This window comes from Acomys russatus, chromosome 4 (genome assembly GCF_903995435.1).
Source record: "Acomys russatus chromosome 4, mAcoRus1.1, whole genome shotgun sequence".
NCBI lineage: Eukaryota > Metazoa > Chordata > Mammalia > Rodentia > Muridae > Acomys > Acomys russatus.
In genome coordinates, this window is record NC_067140.1 from 61,871,650 (window position 1) to 61,891,124 (window position 19,475).

General features: G+C 44.1%; 1 protein-coding gene and 1 pseudogene across 1 annotated transcript in view; one reads left to right on the forward strand and one right to left on the reverse strand.

The window, feature by feature from the left end:
- The window catches only part of Secisbp2l (SECIS binding protein 2 like), a 41,014-nt gene extending 37,195 nt beyond the window's left edge, over window positions 1-3,819 (reverse strand). Inside the window, exon 1 of the mRNA XM_051144539.1 lies at window positions 3,637-3,819. Coding sequence (XP_051000496.1) covers window positions 3,637-3,660 — 24 coding nt within the window. The 5' untranslated portion in view covers window positions 3,661-3,819. The remainder of the gene's footprint in view (window positions 1-3,636) is intronic.
- LOC127188456 (uncharacterized) overlaps window positions 3,659-19,475 on the forward strand; it is a 37,148-nt pseudogene continuing 21,331 nt past the window's right edge.

Sequence of the window (19,475 nt, forward strand, 5' to 3'; positions counted from 1 at the left end):
AGTAAACCACCTGCCAGACAAACGGAAGCAATCGTCGGTGTTCAAGACTTCAGAGTGACCACCTACCTCCAGACCCACACACTTTGCACAGCACTACTAAAGTCTGATAAAACTTGATGGTGTTTTCTTAAGACAAAAAACAAAAAACAAAAAAACTTACCCTTTTACATGTAGTATTAATTTTTGTAGTATCTAACATTAACTTCTGCTTTTACACTTATTGTCTTTCTTGCTTTATATAAAGTTTCTCCCCCAACCTCTTGCCTTGGATGGATAATTTTATTTTACTTTTAAACTATGCACCTCAGAGACTACACATCTGTGTCAGGAAACAACTTCAGTTAGATGTCATAGTTTTATGTGTGATATGTAGTTATACTCTTCGAATAACCTATCATCCTATTTTTTTTGCCTTTGCCTTTCAATATTTATTTAATATTTTCCTAATGACTTGTTATTCTGTTTTTTTAATTTTGCTTTTGACATGAAAGCTTGGAAAATACCTTTAAATTTCCAAATGTTTTCTCTAAATGGACACACTCCTTAATTAAGAGTATTAATCTTAAAATATAGTATGTTTGTTGACTTCCCATAAAAAAAATGTCAGTTGTGTGAGTGGATAATAAAGATTTTATAGTAACATTTAAGATACAGTTGTCCCTCACTGTCCAAGGAGGGTTACTGGGCCTCCACTACAGACACGACAGTCCACGCACGGTCTTGGAGTTTGTGTGATATTAATATACAGGCCATGTACCCCTTCCAGTGTCCTGTTTAGCTGTCTTTCCGCTTCTTGCAACAGTTAACAAATCCGAGGGCTATGTAGGTATCTCTTATACTGTGGTGTTTAGGGCATAAAAGGGCACAAGCCTGCACATGTTTAGTACAGATTCAACTTTTTCCCCCAAAGTCCTTCTGATCCAGCTGGTTGTTTCGGAGGTATGGAACCCCCAGATGTGGAAAACTGACTATGCATTTAGTTTAGAGTGCTGCTACAAACAGTTCAAAAAATTCTGTACCTTTAGTGTGTATTTTTTGCTCACGCATGTATGTGGTGTGTATATGGGGTTCGTTTCTCCCTGGGTTCCAGATCAGCAGACTTAGTGGCAAATGCTTTTACCAACTGAGCCACCTCAGCAGCCCAATTTTACACTCTTATCTGTGACAAAACTGCACAATTCATTGCATTTGCTCTTCTAGGAATGAAAGAGGAGAATAACCAGGGATTTTTGTAGCTCTTTCTAGAAGACTGTACTGAATGTACCTAAGTTAAGATGACTTTAGAGTCCTGGGGCAATATAAAACAGCCTGTGAACCTCAGTGTCTGGTCACTTTTATGTTCATTATGTATTTTAAAAGTCTAACACACTCCCAGATTTCCTAAAAATAGAGACACTGAATCCCCATAAACAAACGGAACCCATCATTCATTTCTCACATCCCTTTCCACAAGCTTTATGACCATCATCAGTACCGGCAGAAGGGAGGCCGTGGAGATAGCTTGATCAGTAAAGCCCTCGTGAGAGAAGGAAGACTTGACTTTAGCTCCCAGGGGAAAAGCTAGTGCAGAGGTGACCCCTACGCCAGGAGGCAGAGATGGGGGAACCTGTGGGCTCACTGGCCAGCCAGTCTAGCCAATCAGTGAGCTCTGGGTTCAGTGAGACACCCTATTACAAAAAGTAAGGTGAAGAGAGACTGAGGACGTATCTGCCCAACCTTGACCTCTGACTGCTACATTTACACTATGCATGTAAATTTACCTCCCCACTCCTACGACACACACACACACTCACACACACACGCACACAGATATCACACCAAGTAATAACTGTTTTTACAGTGGCTAACTCTGGCAGTTAACACTCCTGAGAGGCTCCTCTGGTTGTAAGATGATCTCAGTTGTTATTACAATTAGGATAATCCATCTAGCACTATAGCACCAATGTCTTACTCCTTATCTTTTTTATAAAAAGACCTCATGTAAACGGTGACTTAGAAAGCCTACGGCATGAACACCGTCAGACACAAATGTTTAGATTTAAGTTACCCTTGTACAGTCCTCCAAGGATTTATTAATTAGCTTAACTGGAAAAACAAGTCTTTGTTGAGTACAATTTAAAAAAAAAAAAAACTAAGTTAGGCAAACTGCTAAGTTCTGCAACAGTTAATGCTGTAGGCATTTTCGGAAATTCTGAATATAAGCCAACAATGGCTTAAAAAGAAAAACAAAACATGGGAATTTGGCACGTAGCGCAAATACTTCTCGAGGGCTTCCTACCTATCCAAAGGCTGTTTAGAAGTTCCCCCGCTGCAGGACAGGCTGAACCAAGAGGTGCTGGAGGAAAATAAAACACCTTTGATAATGAAATACCTTTGCATGGCTTCTTTCTAGCTCTTAGATTTCAAGGGTCTTAAGAGATGGTGGAGTTTGTAGGATCACAGAGGAGGACGCTTTCTAAACAGTCTGGTACACTTGCTCTTAGGATAATCACACGCAGAAAGCTATGCTAAATGTTACCATCTAAATAGGTAATTACATTTCCTCTAAGATGAAAGGAGCTGTTAACATACAGCATGCATTACTGGTTCCTGAGTGTCCATGAAAGACCAAAATGTCCCACCCTTTCATTAGAGATGCACATGCAAGGAAATTTCCTTTTCCTTTGTCAAGGAATCTCTGGGTTTTTTTCCCCCAGTATTACTTTCAAAAATAATGTCTTAATTAAATTTACTACAGGCTGTAATAGAACACTCTGGGTGTCAGCGAAGTGTGTATTTACCAAAGAAGGCTCTACATCAATTTTCCCTTGGCAATTTGTGCTCCTTAATAAAAATAGACTTGTATTCTCATGAAGCTTTTCGTTCCTTTTTAAATAAAAGTCTGTGTGGCAGGGCCCTGTGGAAAGTGCTGAGGCAGGAAGATTGCCCCTAAGACATCTGGGATAGAAAGGACAATACGACAAGTCTCAACAAGAAGGGAAATGACAAAGTGTATTAAAACTAGAAAGCTGTGTTATGGCTTGAAAAAAAATGCAATTAAAAAATCAAAACTGTCATTAACCACATATAGATACGCACAGGAACTTAGGAGATGGTGTCTCATTTATTCGAGCTAATTTAAGTATTTGCAAAACTAACAGGCCAAGTCACCCGTGTTCCTTCTCCCTTCAACTATGTGACTAACTGACCAAAGCCCTGGAAGAGGGGAATTGACAGTGAACAAAAATCACACTCAGTCAAATTAAGTCGTTTCCAGGGAAGCCGTAAAATACTGCGGAGTGAAGGAAGCATGACACTATGCTTTTAAGTTATTTTTCATACTGTCATTCGTCCTTCCTTCCAGCACGAACTTAATGCAATCAAATATCTAAAGAGACCACTAATGCGACCACTGTACGAATACGAAAATGGGCTCAAAATGAACTCTTGCTCCATTTTAAGAGAATAATTATTTGCAAAATAGCTAAATAGGAAAACAAGGGGAAGACACGGTAGTCTCTTCATAAAAGGAATACACTTCAGAACGTTACAAGGGCAACGCTTGTCGCCGCCGAGCACGGACCACCTCCCCGGGCCTTCCAGCCGAGACGGCCTGGCCGGCCCGGAGGCCCGAGAGCAGCCCAGGCGCTCGCGTACCTGCTCGGCCGGCGCTCGGTCCATGGCGCCGGAGACCGGCGCCGGCTCTAGACGGTGTGCGCGGCGCCGCGGGCCGCTTTCTCCATGGCCCCCCGCTCGGTCCCGCCGGACTCCGTCCCCTCCGCACCGCCGGCCCGACGCCGACTCGGCTACGCCACTAACCGGGGAGGCGGCTCCAGCTCGCGGCGGTGGAGGCGGAGGCCGCCCCAGGGAGGGATCATCTGGGACGGAAGCCGAGCTGGGCCGAAAGGGCGGGGGCGCAGTAGGAAATGGAGGTGCTCAGGGGCGGGGACGGCGGAGGAGCGACCCGGAGCTGGGGTGGCTGGCAAACGGGCCCCGCCGACGCCCCGGGCACTGCCTGGTTGGGAACCTGGAGCTACACTCCTCCCAGGACTGTTTATCTAGTAGAGTTGGTCCGCCTCGAAACCGGGGCGCCGGTGTTCAGTTTGCCGGGACCTCAGAGATTCTGCGGGAGCCAAAACCGACACGGGATATTAGAAGAGCTTGTAGCTCTTCACCAGTCCTAAGATCCTGCCAGGACTTGGAAATAATGAAAACAACAACCTTGCCCTCAGAAAAGTGCACAAATGAATTGCATACGCATAGTAGCCGTGGAAAAGAAGCCCTGTTTAAAAGCTCCACAAATAATGATTAATTAATGTTATTGTCCAAGTCCGGACTCATGTCTAGCCTCAATTCCAGGTTGATTTTTATCGACCCTATTTGTACCCAGAATCTGTATAAACATCCAAGAAGTGGTTCTCTACTCCGCTGCCTTCCCCTAGGCTTACGGATAGTTCTTTTAATCTTCAGATCATCAACTCCTTAAAGACAGAGTTAGCCTTGAAACTGGACCCTACTGTTAGAGTCCCTCTGGGGAGTTGGCCTCCAACACACACAGCTCTCCTCAAGAGCCCTGGCTTGATAAAGTGAATCAGCTGAATTATATATACTTCAGTGAAGACAGAGGGTAGAGTTGGCTGCTGTTTGTTTCACACCCGGTGAGGGGATCAATGTCGGGAAAAGGGGAAAGAGAAGTCTTAAGAAATGTGCTTTGTCATCATACTTTAGGAGATGTTGGTAAAGCCCAGAATCGCCTTTGTGGTTAGTCCAGGTTGTTAGTCTGCAAAGAGAGGCTGCTCTGTGAAGGTCCTAATCATGCTAGCGTGGAAGCTTAAAAGAGCTGTGTTATATGTCAACAAGACATATGAAGGCTGGTATGCAAAAGACATGAAGAAGAAACATTTATGCTTTTACACGGAAAGTTTCATGGGTTTGGTTTTATTCTTCTGCCGTATACACACTTTTATTTCCATCTCACACGCATTTGCATTAGAAATGTGCAAGCCGTGTAAAAGCTAGATTCTTTAGTCTGTTACACACCCTTGCTCGGGATTCAATGACTGCAGAAGGAATTTAAGGTTGTTCCACAAAACGAAGCTATTTATACAGGGTAGTTACATAAGCTAGCAGATGCTCACTCTCCTTTCCAACAGAAAGATGAAGTGAGCCGTGTCCCTTCTGGTGGTCTTTAGTTGTGAGACATTGTCATCTGAGTAGAAAGCCATAAATGTGCTACAGTATTTGAGGTTTTCCCCTTCTCCCAAGGATCTGTAAGAGGAAATTTAAATGGAGAACATCTAAATATCTTTCCACATTATATGATCATTGTGACTGAAATTGTTCTTGTTGAGAATCTCTAAGTCTAATATGCCTGTAAATTATAAGAATTATAGAAACGAGAAGTGTTACAGTGCAATATTAATTTAATGTAATCCTAAAAAGGATAGCTATGACTATTAGAAAAAATATTAAATCTATGAAGAAGGCGAAGTATTTTACATGTGATACAAATGGCTTATTTCCTTTAGCAACAAATGTTAATATATTCAAGATGTCAAGTACAATGCTAATCTCTGGAGGTGCAGGAATTCACACACACACACACACACACACACAGAGCAAGTTGTTCCAAAAGAGACGTATTGTGACAAAGAAGTTCAGTAGGAATGGGGATTGAAACCAGAGAAGGTGGATCTGAAAGAACAAAGTCTAAACAGATCAAGCAAGCACTGTAATGGAGCCGAGGTCGCTGCTCCGGCTGCTTGGTAGAAAGAATGCAAGCTCAAGGGCTGCTGGCTACGTAAGGAGGCAAAAGCTAGCCTAAACTTTAATCCCAGCACTCAGGAGGCAGAGAGAGGCGGATCTCTGTGAGTTTGAGGCCAGCCTGGTTCACAAAGCAAGTCCAGGACAGCCAAAGCTACACAGAGAAGCTCTGTCTCAAAAAACAAAAACAAAACAAAACAAAACGAAAACAAAGAAAGAAAGAAAGAATAAAAGGAGGACAGGGGTACATGGATATAGTTAGAATAAAAGGGGGACAGGGGTACATGGATATAGTTCAGTGGTAGGCTCTATGCCTAGCATTCATGAGGCATCAAAACACAGAGAGACAGACAGACAGACAGACAGACAGACAGACAGACAGAGAAACATAGGAACAAACCCTCTGATGAACCTGGAGGTGCAGGATACAAAAACTACTGGAAGAAACTGGCCTGGGATGGAAGTAGAGAGTCCAGTGTGACAGAAGGAAAGGAAGAAAAGACGCATTATGGCTGGAGTTATATTTACTCTAAGTTTAGTACCTAGAGTTGAAGGGAAATGGTTTAATAGCTTTTGTTTTATCCTTTGAAATAGGATGCAAGGTTCACTGCTAAGGGTAAGGATGAGGGTGAGAGAGATGTGAGGCAGAGTTATGGTGCTCATGCATTCTTTAAAGCTAAGAAAACAGGCCTGGCAGTGGTGTTGCATGCTTTTAATCCTAACATTTGGGAGGCTGAGACAGGCTGATCTCTGAGTTCAAGGCCAGCCTGGTCTACAGAGCAAGTTCCAGGACAGCCAGGACTACAAAGAGAAACCTGTCTTGGAAAAACCAAAAGTGTGTGTGTGTTTGTGTGTGTGTGTGGTGTGGTGTGTGTTGCTTTATCTCTTTTTTTCTTTGAAAGACACAAAGAGAACGTAACGTTGCATGGGTAGAAAAATGGGAAGGATCTGGTAGGAGTTAGGAGAGGGAAAAATAATCAAAATATATTGTATGAAAAATGTTAATTAAAAATAATAAATTAATATGTTTTTAAAAGATGTGTGCACATCAACAGATGTAAATTTTACAACAGATGAAGTGAACTGCCCAGTCTTTCTGAAGGTATAAAATACTATCACTTTCTCCGATGAGTGTTGAAACTAATCTTTTTCCATCAGGTACTTCCCTCACACACTGTAGTGTCTTTACCGTCCATACCATTGCCCGGCAGAGTACAAGTATTTAGGAAGCTTCTGAGGGTTTGGCACTCTCAGGTGATGCCACGGGGACTCAGGCAGGCAGCCTTTTGAGGTGGAATCCTTTTTAAGAATTCTCTTCCATCAAACTCAAGGCATTGTTTTTAAACTTTCTAATCCAATGGCTGTCTATTCAACTTTACCTCTGCCTAGCCATTAAGCCATATTATTTTAGATATATACCAAAGCAAATGGCAGACTTTAGTCTACTTTTTTCCTCTGGGGAAAATACATACATCTACAGATCTAGTTAGTAAGAACAAAGTTTATCCATGGCATTTTCTGCACCCACAAATCTTTTTCTCTCTTTCCTAGGAACTTGGATATCTCAGTGAAAGCCCTGTATTCTCTCAGGCTCTGGGAGATGCTGCCAAAGTCCTCAAGTACTCCCCAACAGCGCCTCTGCCTTGGCTAGGAGACATGCTTGGCTAGGAGACGTGACAATTCTGTCCTGGGGTAGAGGTGGAGGCTGATACGGTAACAGACCCCTCTAAAGTGGTATTTACGAGAGTCACCTTGTCCACTATACCACCACCATCACCATGGCCTGGAGGTGAGTGGTGGGATAACAGGGCCACAGATCAGAGGATTTCTGAGCCGCTCTTGCATGCAGACAAGTACTCAGCTTTAAGGTAGGAACCCCTGGTACCCAAGGTGCTGCTTTCGTCCAAGGACTGTTCTCGAATATAACAATACATGGTGATTTACTTAACAAAATCTTTTGGGCACAGTTAATGGTATGGAAAACACTGGACAAGGTAGTGAGAATGCAAGAGCAAATGAGATACTGTTTCTGCTATAGTGCAATTTACCAGCTCATCTGGGACATAAACAATGAGCATAGTGGTAAAGGGTTACAGTGATGAAGAGGAATACTGTGATGGAAATAAAGCCTTATTTATGGCAACTGCAGCTGGAGTCCCTCTAGATGGAACCTTGTAGATGGCTGGCCTCTGAGAAGATGCTATCTGACCTGAGATCACACACACACACACACACACACTCACACACACACAAACACAGAGAGAGGTGGGGGGGAGGTAGGGAGGAGAAGACAGAGGAGCCAAAAAGAAGAATGCACACTGGAGAAACAGAAAGGAAACCAATGAAGAATAGAGAATGAATGGTGAGCAGGGCAGAATACTGATGGACAGAGACCGTCCAAGCCAGATCTATGTGGTAAAGTATTGAATTTATAGTCAAAAAGTCATTTGGAATAGGGACAAAGTCAGTGGTCAAAGAGGTTGCCTAGTATGTACAAAGCCCTAGGTTCCATCCTTAACACACACACACACACACACACACACACACACACACACACATCACAAAACACACACACACAAAACATGCAAAAGCTTTTTTAAAGGCTTGTTAAACTTATATTTGTCATAAAGTTGAAGGGGTAAATATCAGAATTATTACCTCCGACCTAAAAATGAGTCCTGGATGTTTGTCCAAGAATTAGTTTATTGCATTACAGTTTTATTGTTAAAAATTTTAAGTCTGATGAGATGGCTCAGAAGATGAAAGTATTTCCCAAGCCTGACACCTGAGGTCCATCCCAGAACCCACAGTGGAAGAACCAACCCCATAAGTTGTATGTACATGTACGTATACACACACACACACACACACACACACACACACACTAATGATTAATAGGAGTAAAACAGTTCTGGGGGTTGAACCCAAGGCCCTGGGCATGTGGGGTAAGCACTCTGGCACTGAGCTGCATTCTCAACCTATGGGAAACGTTTTTTACAAGCAGGAGACAACCTTTGGCAAGTAATGTGGCAATCAGATAGAGTAAGCCATGAAATCTCAAATCAGGCTGGCATCTCTAATAAGGCTGCACCATACCTCTGGCCCCATTTCTTTCTCTCTCTCTCTCTCTCTCTCTCTCTCTCTCTCTCTCTCTCTCTCTCTCTCTTCTCTCTCTCTCCTCTTTTTGCTCTCTCTGATTTGTCACCAGCAGACTGGTCTCCAGTCTAGTCCCCCCAAACATTCTGGGCACACTTACTTTGAGTCTCAGCTCTGGCCTTCCTGCTTTTGCTGCCTGGAGTGCTCTCACCCCACATAACACACACACACACACACACACACACACACACACACACACACACACACACACACACACGATTCCAGTCTTTGCTTGAGGCCTCTGCTTGAAGATGACTTTTGGATGAGGCTCTCTCTGTTCAACATTTTAAAAGCAGCAGTATGCCTAAGCCAGGCCTGTAATCCCAGCTACTTGGGAGACAGAAGCAAGGAGAATTGCAGGTTCAAGTCTGACTGGGACAAAGTTGAAGCCTAGCATGAGCAATTTAGTGAAGCCCTGTTCCATGATTTAAAAAAAAAAAAAATCAAAAAAGCATGTGAATAAATTATACTTTAAAAAAAAAAAGTCAAAAGAGGGCCCTTGATGATAGAACACATGAACAAGGGTCTGGGTTCAAACCCCAGAACCATGAAACAAATGACAATAAAATAGCATTGCATCTTGGTGCCCGGCCTTTTCTGTACGGCTCTTAGCACTGTCTGTAATGCTCTATCTACGTCTTGTTTGGTGCATTGACCATCAGTCTCTGTGGAAACTCTTTGAAAACAAGGGTCTTGGATTTTTGCTTGCTAGATGTTTGGTTTTTGTCCATTGCTGGATAGTTCCCATGTTTAAACCACAACCGAGCACACAGTAGGCCTTCACCGTATAGTCACAGTGGCTATTGCAAACAGAAACTCTGAGCATGTATCTTAGTCAGTCTGAAACCCTCAGTGACGGCCTTCGTTAAATATGTGCTCTTATCTCCACTTTATGCCGCGCTTCCTACTTAGCTGGCCCCTCCCAGACAGAAGATTATTTCACCCATTTCCTGGACTCAGCCTCAAATTTCCCCCAGCGTGTGCCAAGTCTGAAAGAGTCTGCCCTAAAATTCCCCTTGCTTGTGCCACATCCTGCCTTAGTTGTTTATGTACCGTGCACAAATATCTGCGCGGTTGTTTTTTCTTTGAGTGTACACTCCTTGATAACAGGGTTACACAATGTTTGTTGAATGAATGCATAAGCTCGCATTTATAGCTGACTCAGAGTCACCCAACGTAAAGAAGAGAGGTAAGTAACTAAGTAGTAGGTTCTAATGGAATCTCTTAAACCCTCTGAACTATAAGTTGTATGTGAACAAAATAAAATCAGAAGATAATAACCCCCCCCCAAAGGATTTATAGATGATAATAAGGTCAACTATGCGAAGATCAGCCACAATACAATACAATATCCAAATGAGGTAGCATAGGTAACAGAGATTTGAAGAGGAAATCATCTGGCACGTAAGTGGACTCTAGAATCAGATTAAAAATATTAGTCATAGCATTTATTGTTTATGGCAGTGAGTTCCTCAGGTCAGGCTGGCTAAAAGCAGGAAATGGCTTCCAAGATTTACGACAGGGTACGGTCGTGGTTTGAATGAGAACGGTCACCACAGGCTCACATGTTTAAATACTTGATCCCCAGCTGGTAGGTCTGTTTGGAAAAGTGTCATAGTCCCGGTTACTACTGCCGAAGTGAAGCCACGTGACCAGAACCAAGGTGGGGAAGAGCGGCTTTATTGGCCATGTGCTTCCACATCACAGCTCATCACGGAAGGGTTCCTCGAAGCTTCTAAGAATGCCTCGGAAGAAACATAAGAAATGTCACTTAAATAGCCCAAAGTGGAGGAGATAACACCTCTTGGGGGCAGGGGGAGTTCTTGCTCCAAATGACAGAATTCGGGGTTTTCCTTTTCTTGGGTTTTAAGTGGTTTTTGCATAAATACAACCAAAGCTATAAGAACAGAATAAAAAGGGAAATATCACCAGCATCTTGTCTTTCTAACATATAGAGGAGTCTCTATTGTTTCTGGGTTTTTGTTTTGTTTTGTTTTGTTTTGTTTTGTTCTGAATGCATAGACAGCTACATGACCAGTTTTAGCCAATTAATTTGCAGGCACATGGACCTGCTACTCAACATCACTGTCTAGAAATAGGGTAGAAATAAATCATTACTCTTGGTGTTACAGCTTGAGTGAACACCTGGGAGCTTGGAAGGAGCCTGGACCCGAGGAACCTAGTCTCTGTGACTGATTCTAATGTGTGCCTCACACTTAGCTCTTTAGACTGACTCCAAACAGGACAGTGCTTTTGTCTAATTCAAGGGCAACTGGAGCCTTCATGAGGACAGTTGTGACGAGTCCCTATCCTCTACTAAACTACTAAAGCTCTGCCTACGTTATCTGTATGGCGGGGGGGGGGGGGGGGGCTACAAGGTATCATCATATGTGTGTTTGAAGAAAAATGGCAGTCGTACAAAATTCTAAATCTGTTCTAGAGATGCACAGATTATGTCAAAAACTCCCCTCTGCGGTAACCTCTGAGACCCATCTACAATCAAAGTCAGTAAGAAATTCCAGCTGCTTCTGAGCCCTCAGCTTCTCCCTCAGTCCTTCGGCACTCAGCAGGTGAGACACACAAGGAAGACATCATCTACAGCAAACCTCACTTGCTGCTTTTGGCTGCCCTGCTCTGTGGCTTCACTTTAGCCAGTCACAGAGGGGCCATTCATTTATCCAGTTGGCCCAGAAGTCTCTAGATCTGTAGCTGGGCCAAGTTCCAGCAGGTTACAAATCACAGGCTTTGAAAAGGTCAAGATTTCTAGAGAAGCCATAGAAGCAGCAACTCCTGGTGGTCAAACATTGTGGCTGGTAAGGCTGCGCTCATCTCTTAACCAGTAGCCACCAGTGCTGAGGCTATGGCAGAAAGCATATCGGTTAGCCTTCTCAACAAATCCTGAGGTAGGAATCATTGCCTGCTTTTGTTTGTTTATCCCTCAGAAGGGGACAGCTGTGCATCTTAGTTAGCTTGCCTGAACTCTTTGTGTGGTTGGAAGATGGCAAGGCTGAACTGTGGAGAACAGCAAACCAAAGACCTTACACACTAATGAAGAGACTGCTGGCTTCTGAAGATGGCACTACCACGGCTGGTGTGTGTTTTGCCTCGGACTCAGGAAATGGACAAGCCTCTTAAATGCTGGGCCTCTCAACCTCCTCTACTTGGAATGTATGACTCATGCTAACTCTAGCATCGTCAGCTGCGGCTAGCTATTTGCTCTCTTGTGCTAGCCAGAACTGCCCTAGCATGAAAAATAACCTCGAATCAATGTCGTGACCAGACTTAGACAGAAAGAGGAAGTAAGGCTCCAGGGGAAAGGTCCTTCTAGCACTCGCCAGAACCCTCTGTGACATGAGGAAATGGTTTTGGATGGCCAGTTAACTGGGAACAGAGAGGAACGCAGCAGCTTCACCAAAGCTGCTTGAAAACAAAACCAAACCAGAGATCTGGGCATAAGAATGTCTATGGCCTGGTAGACAAGACGGCTTACTCACCCATGTAGTCCTAGAAATTGGAAGGCTAAAGCAAGAGGGTCATAGTGAGTTTGAAGCCAGCCTGAGCTACAGAGAGTGAGACCCTGTCTCAGACTGCTCCATCGGGTGGCGGGGGGGAGCTGGGGGGGGGCTGCGGGGGAGACTATCTATGGTCCCCTTTGCAGACAATAACTTAGTATCTGTATCTGTTCGAAATGATGGGGGCGGGGAGGTGAACCAGAAGGAAAGTTAAAGGGTGGGTAAGGAGTGGGCAGAAAGGAGGACAAACAAAAAGGAGGAATGAGTGTCAAGCAGAAGAAAAAGAAAGTCCTCAGGTGGCCCCGGACTGGGTGTGAAGCTGTCCAGGCTGATAGGCAGTGTGTTTGTTCCTGGTCCTACTTCCTGGACACCTGGGCCATTAACAGGAATGAAGTGGGTGGGGGAGGAGCTTCTTGATAGAAAATCTCTCTCTCTCTCTGTCTCTCTCTCTCTGTCTCTCTCTCTCTCTCTCTCTCTCTCTCTCTCTCTCTCTCTCTCTCTCTCTCTCTCTCTCTTCTCTCTCTCTCCTCTCTCTCTCTCTCTCTCTCTCTCTCTCTCTCTCTCTCTCTCTCTCTCTCTCTCTCTCTTCTCTCTCCCCCAATCATTCTTTCCTACTCAATTTTCCCACTCATAGTAGGTAGCCTGGCCCTGGAGTGTGAGTGTTTACTTTGCCATGTGCTAGGAGTGAGACAAAACGTCCACAGCCTGCTCACTGAGGTCAGATCCTACAGGGCAAGACCTGACGCCATCGCAGAAGTCCTGTGGGGCAACTGTCCTAAGCCCTTGCCTCTTTTCCCAGGACCCTGTGGCAACCTTCCCTGTTTAAGGGAGCGGGAAAGATGCAGGCACGGGAACAGAGTGTGATCTAGGGCACCATTCCATGTCCCCTTAGACCCAAGTTGGTATTTTTTACTTTTGTGTTTCATCAGGCATACTTTGTTTGGATTTGATCTCAGACACATGAAAGCTGTGGGTAGGGAATACGTCCCAACAGGAAATCCAGATGAAAAAGATGCAGTGCTGTTCCACGGTGTGGATCCTGGATGAGGAAAGGCCACTTTGAAAGAGCGTATTATTGAAACGCTGCTGGATGGATGCCCAGGGCTCATGCCATGGGGTCAGATCACCTGACATGAGATGATCAGGATGACTCACAACTCACCAAGACCCAGAGGTTGCATCATACTCAGGAGTTAAAGATGTCTTAGGACACTAAGAGGACACTTAAGTAGGCCAGTGGGTGAACATAGCCCTACAGCAGGACATTTCCACAACCAATAAGCCCAGACTCCTTTAACGTGGCTGACTTTTGCCACGTTGTAGAAAGCCTCCTGGGGAGGAGCAGAGAGGCCTGGGTACAGAGTGGCTGTCACCGCTAACTGAAGAAGGCGCCAGCAGATTTTCAAAGCGTTTCCTATAATCCTGGGAGTTTATGGCTTACAGATTTGCTCTGGCCTCTCGAACTGGGTCTCCTCTGTTTGGCATCTCTTAGCACAAGTTTCTTGTTCACCAATTGGACCTATCACTCTGCTCGTTCGTTTAAGAAATTGACAAGCACTTTTTTTCCCCCCATCTAGAAACATATAAAGAGTTTGGTTGTTTTATCAAAGTATCTTTATACCTGCTGTGCACTACCGTGAACTGTATGTGTCTTCGGATCACTGATAACGGGCTTAGGCTTCGAATGAAACAGATCGGAGATTCGAGTCTTGTCACACCATGACCTGCTCAGTTGGCGGAACCTGTGTAAAATGGGGTAATAACTGCATTAGCTTCTCCATCTTCCTGTGAGGATTAGGTGAGTGAGTTCCCTCAGAGAGATGAGAAAGCATATGAAACAGAGCACTTTCTAGATACATTAATAACATCAGTTAACAACATCAATTAATAAGTAATAAGTCAATTTATTTTAGTTTAAATAATAGCAAATCAATTAGTAATCAAATAATACATCAGTTAATAGCATCATTGATTTAGAGTTCATTGGTAAAGAGGGTTTTTGAATTATAGACTCAATACAGATAGGACACATGAAGTGTGACCTGTGAAAATTTTCCGGTTCATCTGCCTCAGCTTGGTGTAGCTCTCCATGGAGCTCAAGGTTGTCAGTAGCTTTCCTAAGGTGATGCTCGCATGCCATAAAATCAACCGTGTGTGTGAAGTCTAGTGACTTTAGAGCATTCACAGTGTTGCCCAATAATCATCTCTTCCTGCTTCTAGAAAGTTCTCCCTTCCACCAAAGGAAAGCACATCCACCCAGCATTGCTCTCCATTCCTGCCTCGCTGTGGGCCCCAAAACCACTAGGCTTCTTCCTCTCTCTGGAGATTTACCCTTTGGGAACATTTCATGTAAGTGGGATCAAGTGATACCTGACCATAGAAGCTCTGTTTTCTCTCATACAGAGTCATTTATTATTGAAGAAGAAATGGCAGGTTCTCAAAAGAACCCTGCACCATCATCCCAACGATTTTGACAGCCTTGGAATTTTCCAGGGCTTGCTGGTCTCCAAGTCATATTCTGCCCTATGTTAACAGTCTGCCTGGTTCAGCAGGGGGTGAGTTCTTGGGGAAACTGAAGGGAGTTCTAAATCATCTCAACAGTATCAAAAGTCTGAGACAAAGGATGCTGTCAGCCTCTGGCTCAGTAATCTTCCAGTTCAGCCCTGCTTTTTCATAAAGAAAGACCTTGACATCCTGTACTGTTGTCATCTCATAAAACATATTCATGCCTTGACACACTTTTGTTTTTGTTTTTTGATACAGGGTTTCTCTGTGTAGCCTTAGCTGTCCTGGACTCACTTTGTAGACCAGGCTGGCCTTGAACTCACATCAATCTGCCTGCCTCCAAGAATGCTGGGATTAAAGGCATGTGCCACCACACACTTATTTTTAATAATTCTTCTTATGAACATATATAATGATCTACTACCTAATGAGAGACACAAACCCTTATTTCAAGGAAAAGAGACAAATGATCAGATATTAAGGTAAGAGGCAAAGTGCCAGGTGTTGTGGTGCATGCCTTTAACCCCAGTACTCAGGAGGCAGAGGCAGGTGGATCTCTGAGTTTGAGGCCAGCCTGGTCTACAGAGTGAGTTCTAGGACAGCTAGAGCTACACAGAGAAACCCTGTCTCAAGAAACTTAAAGTAAGAGGCACAAATCTCTGTGACTGAAGTAGGCATAGGGCCCACCGGAATACATGCCACTCTACCCTATCTTGTGGCAAGCTGAGGAGGGGACATCTGAGACTCATCCTCCATAAAAGGCTAATCTAGTGCTCTTGGAGATCAAATTGTATGTCTCCAAGGCTGTGTCTTTCAGACAGTTAAACATTTGTTGCCTCATATCTTGGGCTAATTTATTATTTAAAAAAAAAATAGAGAGTACTGAGACCACAGGGCTTCTTTGTACATGAAGTGTTCTGCTTTGCCACTGGTTGTCACTTGGCACTAAGGTCCAGATGGTACCTACAATAATTCTCCCTTCCGCCCTCCCTCCTTCCCTCCCTCTTTTTCTCCTACCCTTCCAATCCTCCTTCCATTAAATTTTTTTCCTTTTTAATTTATTTTATTATTGTATGTATATGGGTGTTTGCCTACATGTGTGTCTGTGCACCACATGCATGCCTGGTATCCACTAACACCACTGGATCCCCTGGAACTGGAGTCATGAACAGCTGTGAGATCCTATGTGCGTGTCAGGAGTCAAACCTGGGTCCTCTGAAAGAGTGGCCCGTGTTCTTAACCACTGTGCCATCCCCACCCAGCTGCCACTCTTCCTCTTGTGAGACAAAATCTCCTTACTCACCATGTACTCCTAGCTGACTGACAGTTTGCTATGTACACCAGACTGGCCTCAAGCTTGTGGCAATCCTCCTGCCTCTGCCCCTTTGATATCTGAATGCTAGGGTTTCATGTACCACCATGGGTAGAAGAACATTTTCTTTTTCTTTCTTTCTTTCTTTCTTCCTTCCTCTCTTTCTTTCTGCCTGCCTGCTTGGCTGCCTTCCACCCTCCCTCCTTCCTTTCTTTCCTTTCTCTTTCTTCCTTCCTTCCTTCCTTTTTTTTTCTTTCTAAGAAATGCATTATTGCATACAGATTTTTAAATGGTTTCTGGGGATCTGAACTCTGGTCTTTATGCTTGTATGAAAAGCATGTAGGTCCTCCCTCCGTCCCTCCCTCCCACTCTTCCTTCCATTAAATTTTTTTCTAATTTATTTTATTATTTTATGTATATGAGGGTTTGCCTATATCTGTGCATGACATAAAGTATCACTTTATCCACTGAGCCATCTCTCCAGCCCTCCACCATATTTAATGTTTTCATTATCTCCAGAATTTAATTTTTGTTTATTTTATGTTTATGGATGTTTTTGCTTGAATGCAGGTGTGTGTACCGTGTGTGTGCCCAGTGCCCTCAGAGGCAAAAAAAAGAGGGAATTGGATCCCCTGGGACTGGAGTTTCAGATAGCTGTGAGCCACGATGTGGGAGCTAGGAATCAAATGGACCCCTGGGAGAGTAGCTACTGCTCTTAACCACTAAGCCATCTCCCTAGCATCACTGCCTAATGTTTCTTATCATGGGGAACCACACATTTATTGACCAGAATACCCTTGCTGGTGGCATTTTCTTCCATGCTTCCCTTGGGCAAGTGTCAGCAATTTCAACTAATCAAGGAGAGTATAATGGTACAGGCAGTTGTGAGGCAGAGTCAGGAGGATCAAGAGTTCAAGGCCAGGGCTAGGGAGATGGCTCAGGGGTTAAGAGCACTGGCTGTTCATCCAAAGGTCCTGAGTTCAATTCCCAGCAACCACATGGTGGCTCACAACCATCTACAATGAGATTTGGTGCCCTCTTCTGGTGTGCAGGCCCACATTTGGGCAGAATACTGTGTAAATTATAAATAAATAAATCTTTAATAATAATTTAAAAAAAGGAGTTCAAGGCCAGCCTGAGCACTGTTGAAGACTGTTATCTTAATTGAAACTGGTGTGTTAGACTACTGCAACCACTATGGAAACCAGTGTGCAGATCTCTCAAACACCTAAAAATAGCATTGTGGTTTGAATGAGAATGCTCCCCATAGGCTCATGTGTTTGAATGCTTGGTCTGAGCTAGCGGAACTGTTTGGGAAGGGTTAAGAGACATGGCCTTGCTAGAGGAAGTGTCACTGGGCATGGGTTTTGAGGTTTCAAAAGGCCACACCAGGCCTAGACTTGCTCTCTCGGCTGCCTGAGGATCAGGTTACAAAGCTCTCAGCTGCAGCAGCATGCCTGATTGCTTCCTCCTATCATGATCATGGACTGACCCTCCTTTCCTTTTCTGCCGCACAGCTGGAATAGAGACATTACTTTTCCAGCTGTGCATCTGGGACCAGTAGATGTGGCTCCAACTGTCTGTGAGGGCTTGGAAAGAATTCAGCTGGGAAGGAGGGGTCAGGGTGGGGATTCTGAAGCTATAAGGAACGGCTTCTGTCAGGTCCTCTTTCCTGAAGCACGCAGGGGGAGATGCTTCAACGCCTCCATTCCCGAGTTTAAAGTTGATGACTACACAGAGGCAATGCCAGGTCACGAGCATTAGGAAGCTTTTGGAAGCTTTTCTTATTCTTGTCCAGAAAAGGCTAAAAGCCAAAAAAAAAAAGAAAAAAGAAAAAAAAAAAAAAAAGAAAAAGAAAAAAAGAAAGAAAGAAAAAGAAAAAAAAATGGGTCTAAAAAGAAAAAAAATGGGTCTTCTGTGACACTGGAGAGACTGGAGAGCGCAGCCAACATTTTGAGAAAAGGAATCGTCAGGTCACATCGAAGTGCTGAGAATGTAGGGGGAGGGGCTCTAAGGGAGCTCTCTGTATAATCCATTCAATTTGGCTGTGAACATGAGCAATAAAATGCAATATCAAGATACTAACCACACCCTATGCAATGAACCAGTTTGACCTAATTTGACTCTCAGTTGCCGCCGTGTGTTAGGTTTGAGGGAATGTGGCTGTGAAGAAACCGTTCTCATCTTTGTTGAGGCAGGCATTAAACAGATAACTATATAACAGTGCAAATGAATATTGCTATCATTTATCCACCATTTAAAATGTGCTATTGGACATGAGGGCTACTGGGCTTAAGGTGGCCTTAAGGTCTAAGCGAGGCTAAAGGTGTTTGCCCTATAACAGAAATAGTCAATCCCAGAAAAGACCCTTAAAAGATTCAAAGGATCAAAGAGAACAGTGTGCTCCAGAACCGAGAGACAGAGTAGGGCCAGGCTGGCCAGGCTTGCTGCAGCACAGTGAGCTGAGCCTGAGGAGCTAAGCAGAGGGCAGATTGCACAGGGCTTGGAGCCAACGACAAGGCTGGAGGCTGCAGCCTAACAGTGGGAGCCACTGAAGGATTTAAGTAGGGCATATTCGAATTTAAAAAAAAAAAAAATGTTCTTTTCTGGTTGCTACGTAAGAGAATAGATCTGAAGGCTAGATCTGAAGGGACAGTCTGAAAGTGCCGTGAAGGGGAAGGAAAGTAGTGAAATAGGCCAGGCAAAGTCAACAGTCAGTGTGGAGCAGTTAGCTACTTCAGTGACCTTGAGCTGCGCGTATCCGGCAGATGAAGAAAGAGGGGAACGCAGGAGACAAAGTGGGAGATGTGAGCAGACAAGCAAGATGACTGATGTTGTATAATGCCTTTAAAATCAGATCATTTTCATAAGGATGATGGCTGATAATAAAATAGAATAACCCCAGTAGTAAGTATTTACGAGCACTTGGCACTTGTGAGGCACTCATTCTCCACTCTTTACGTGGATGGTTTCATCTCATTCTTCTTCTAGCTGTTCCATTGTTTCATAATAAACTGCCCTAGAATATAAAGCAACTACAGCATTCGTCCTGCTCCGGGGGCTGGCAGTAGCCAAGAACGCACGATGATGCTCTCTTTGGTGGCAGCAGGGGCAACTCAAAGTCTGGCACAGGTGTCAGCGGTGCCCACTCTCCTTGTTATGCCACGTACTCTACATTGCGGCCTGTTTGCTCAAAGCCCAGCTTTCTGCTATGCTGAGCTCCTGTTGAATTCGTCATTGTACCAGCA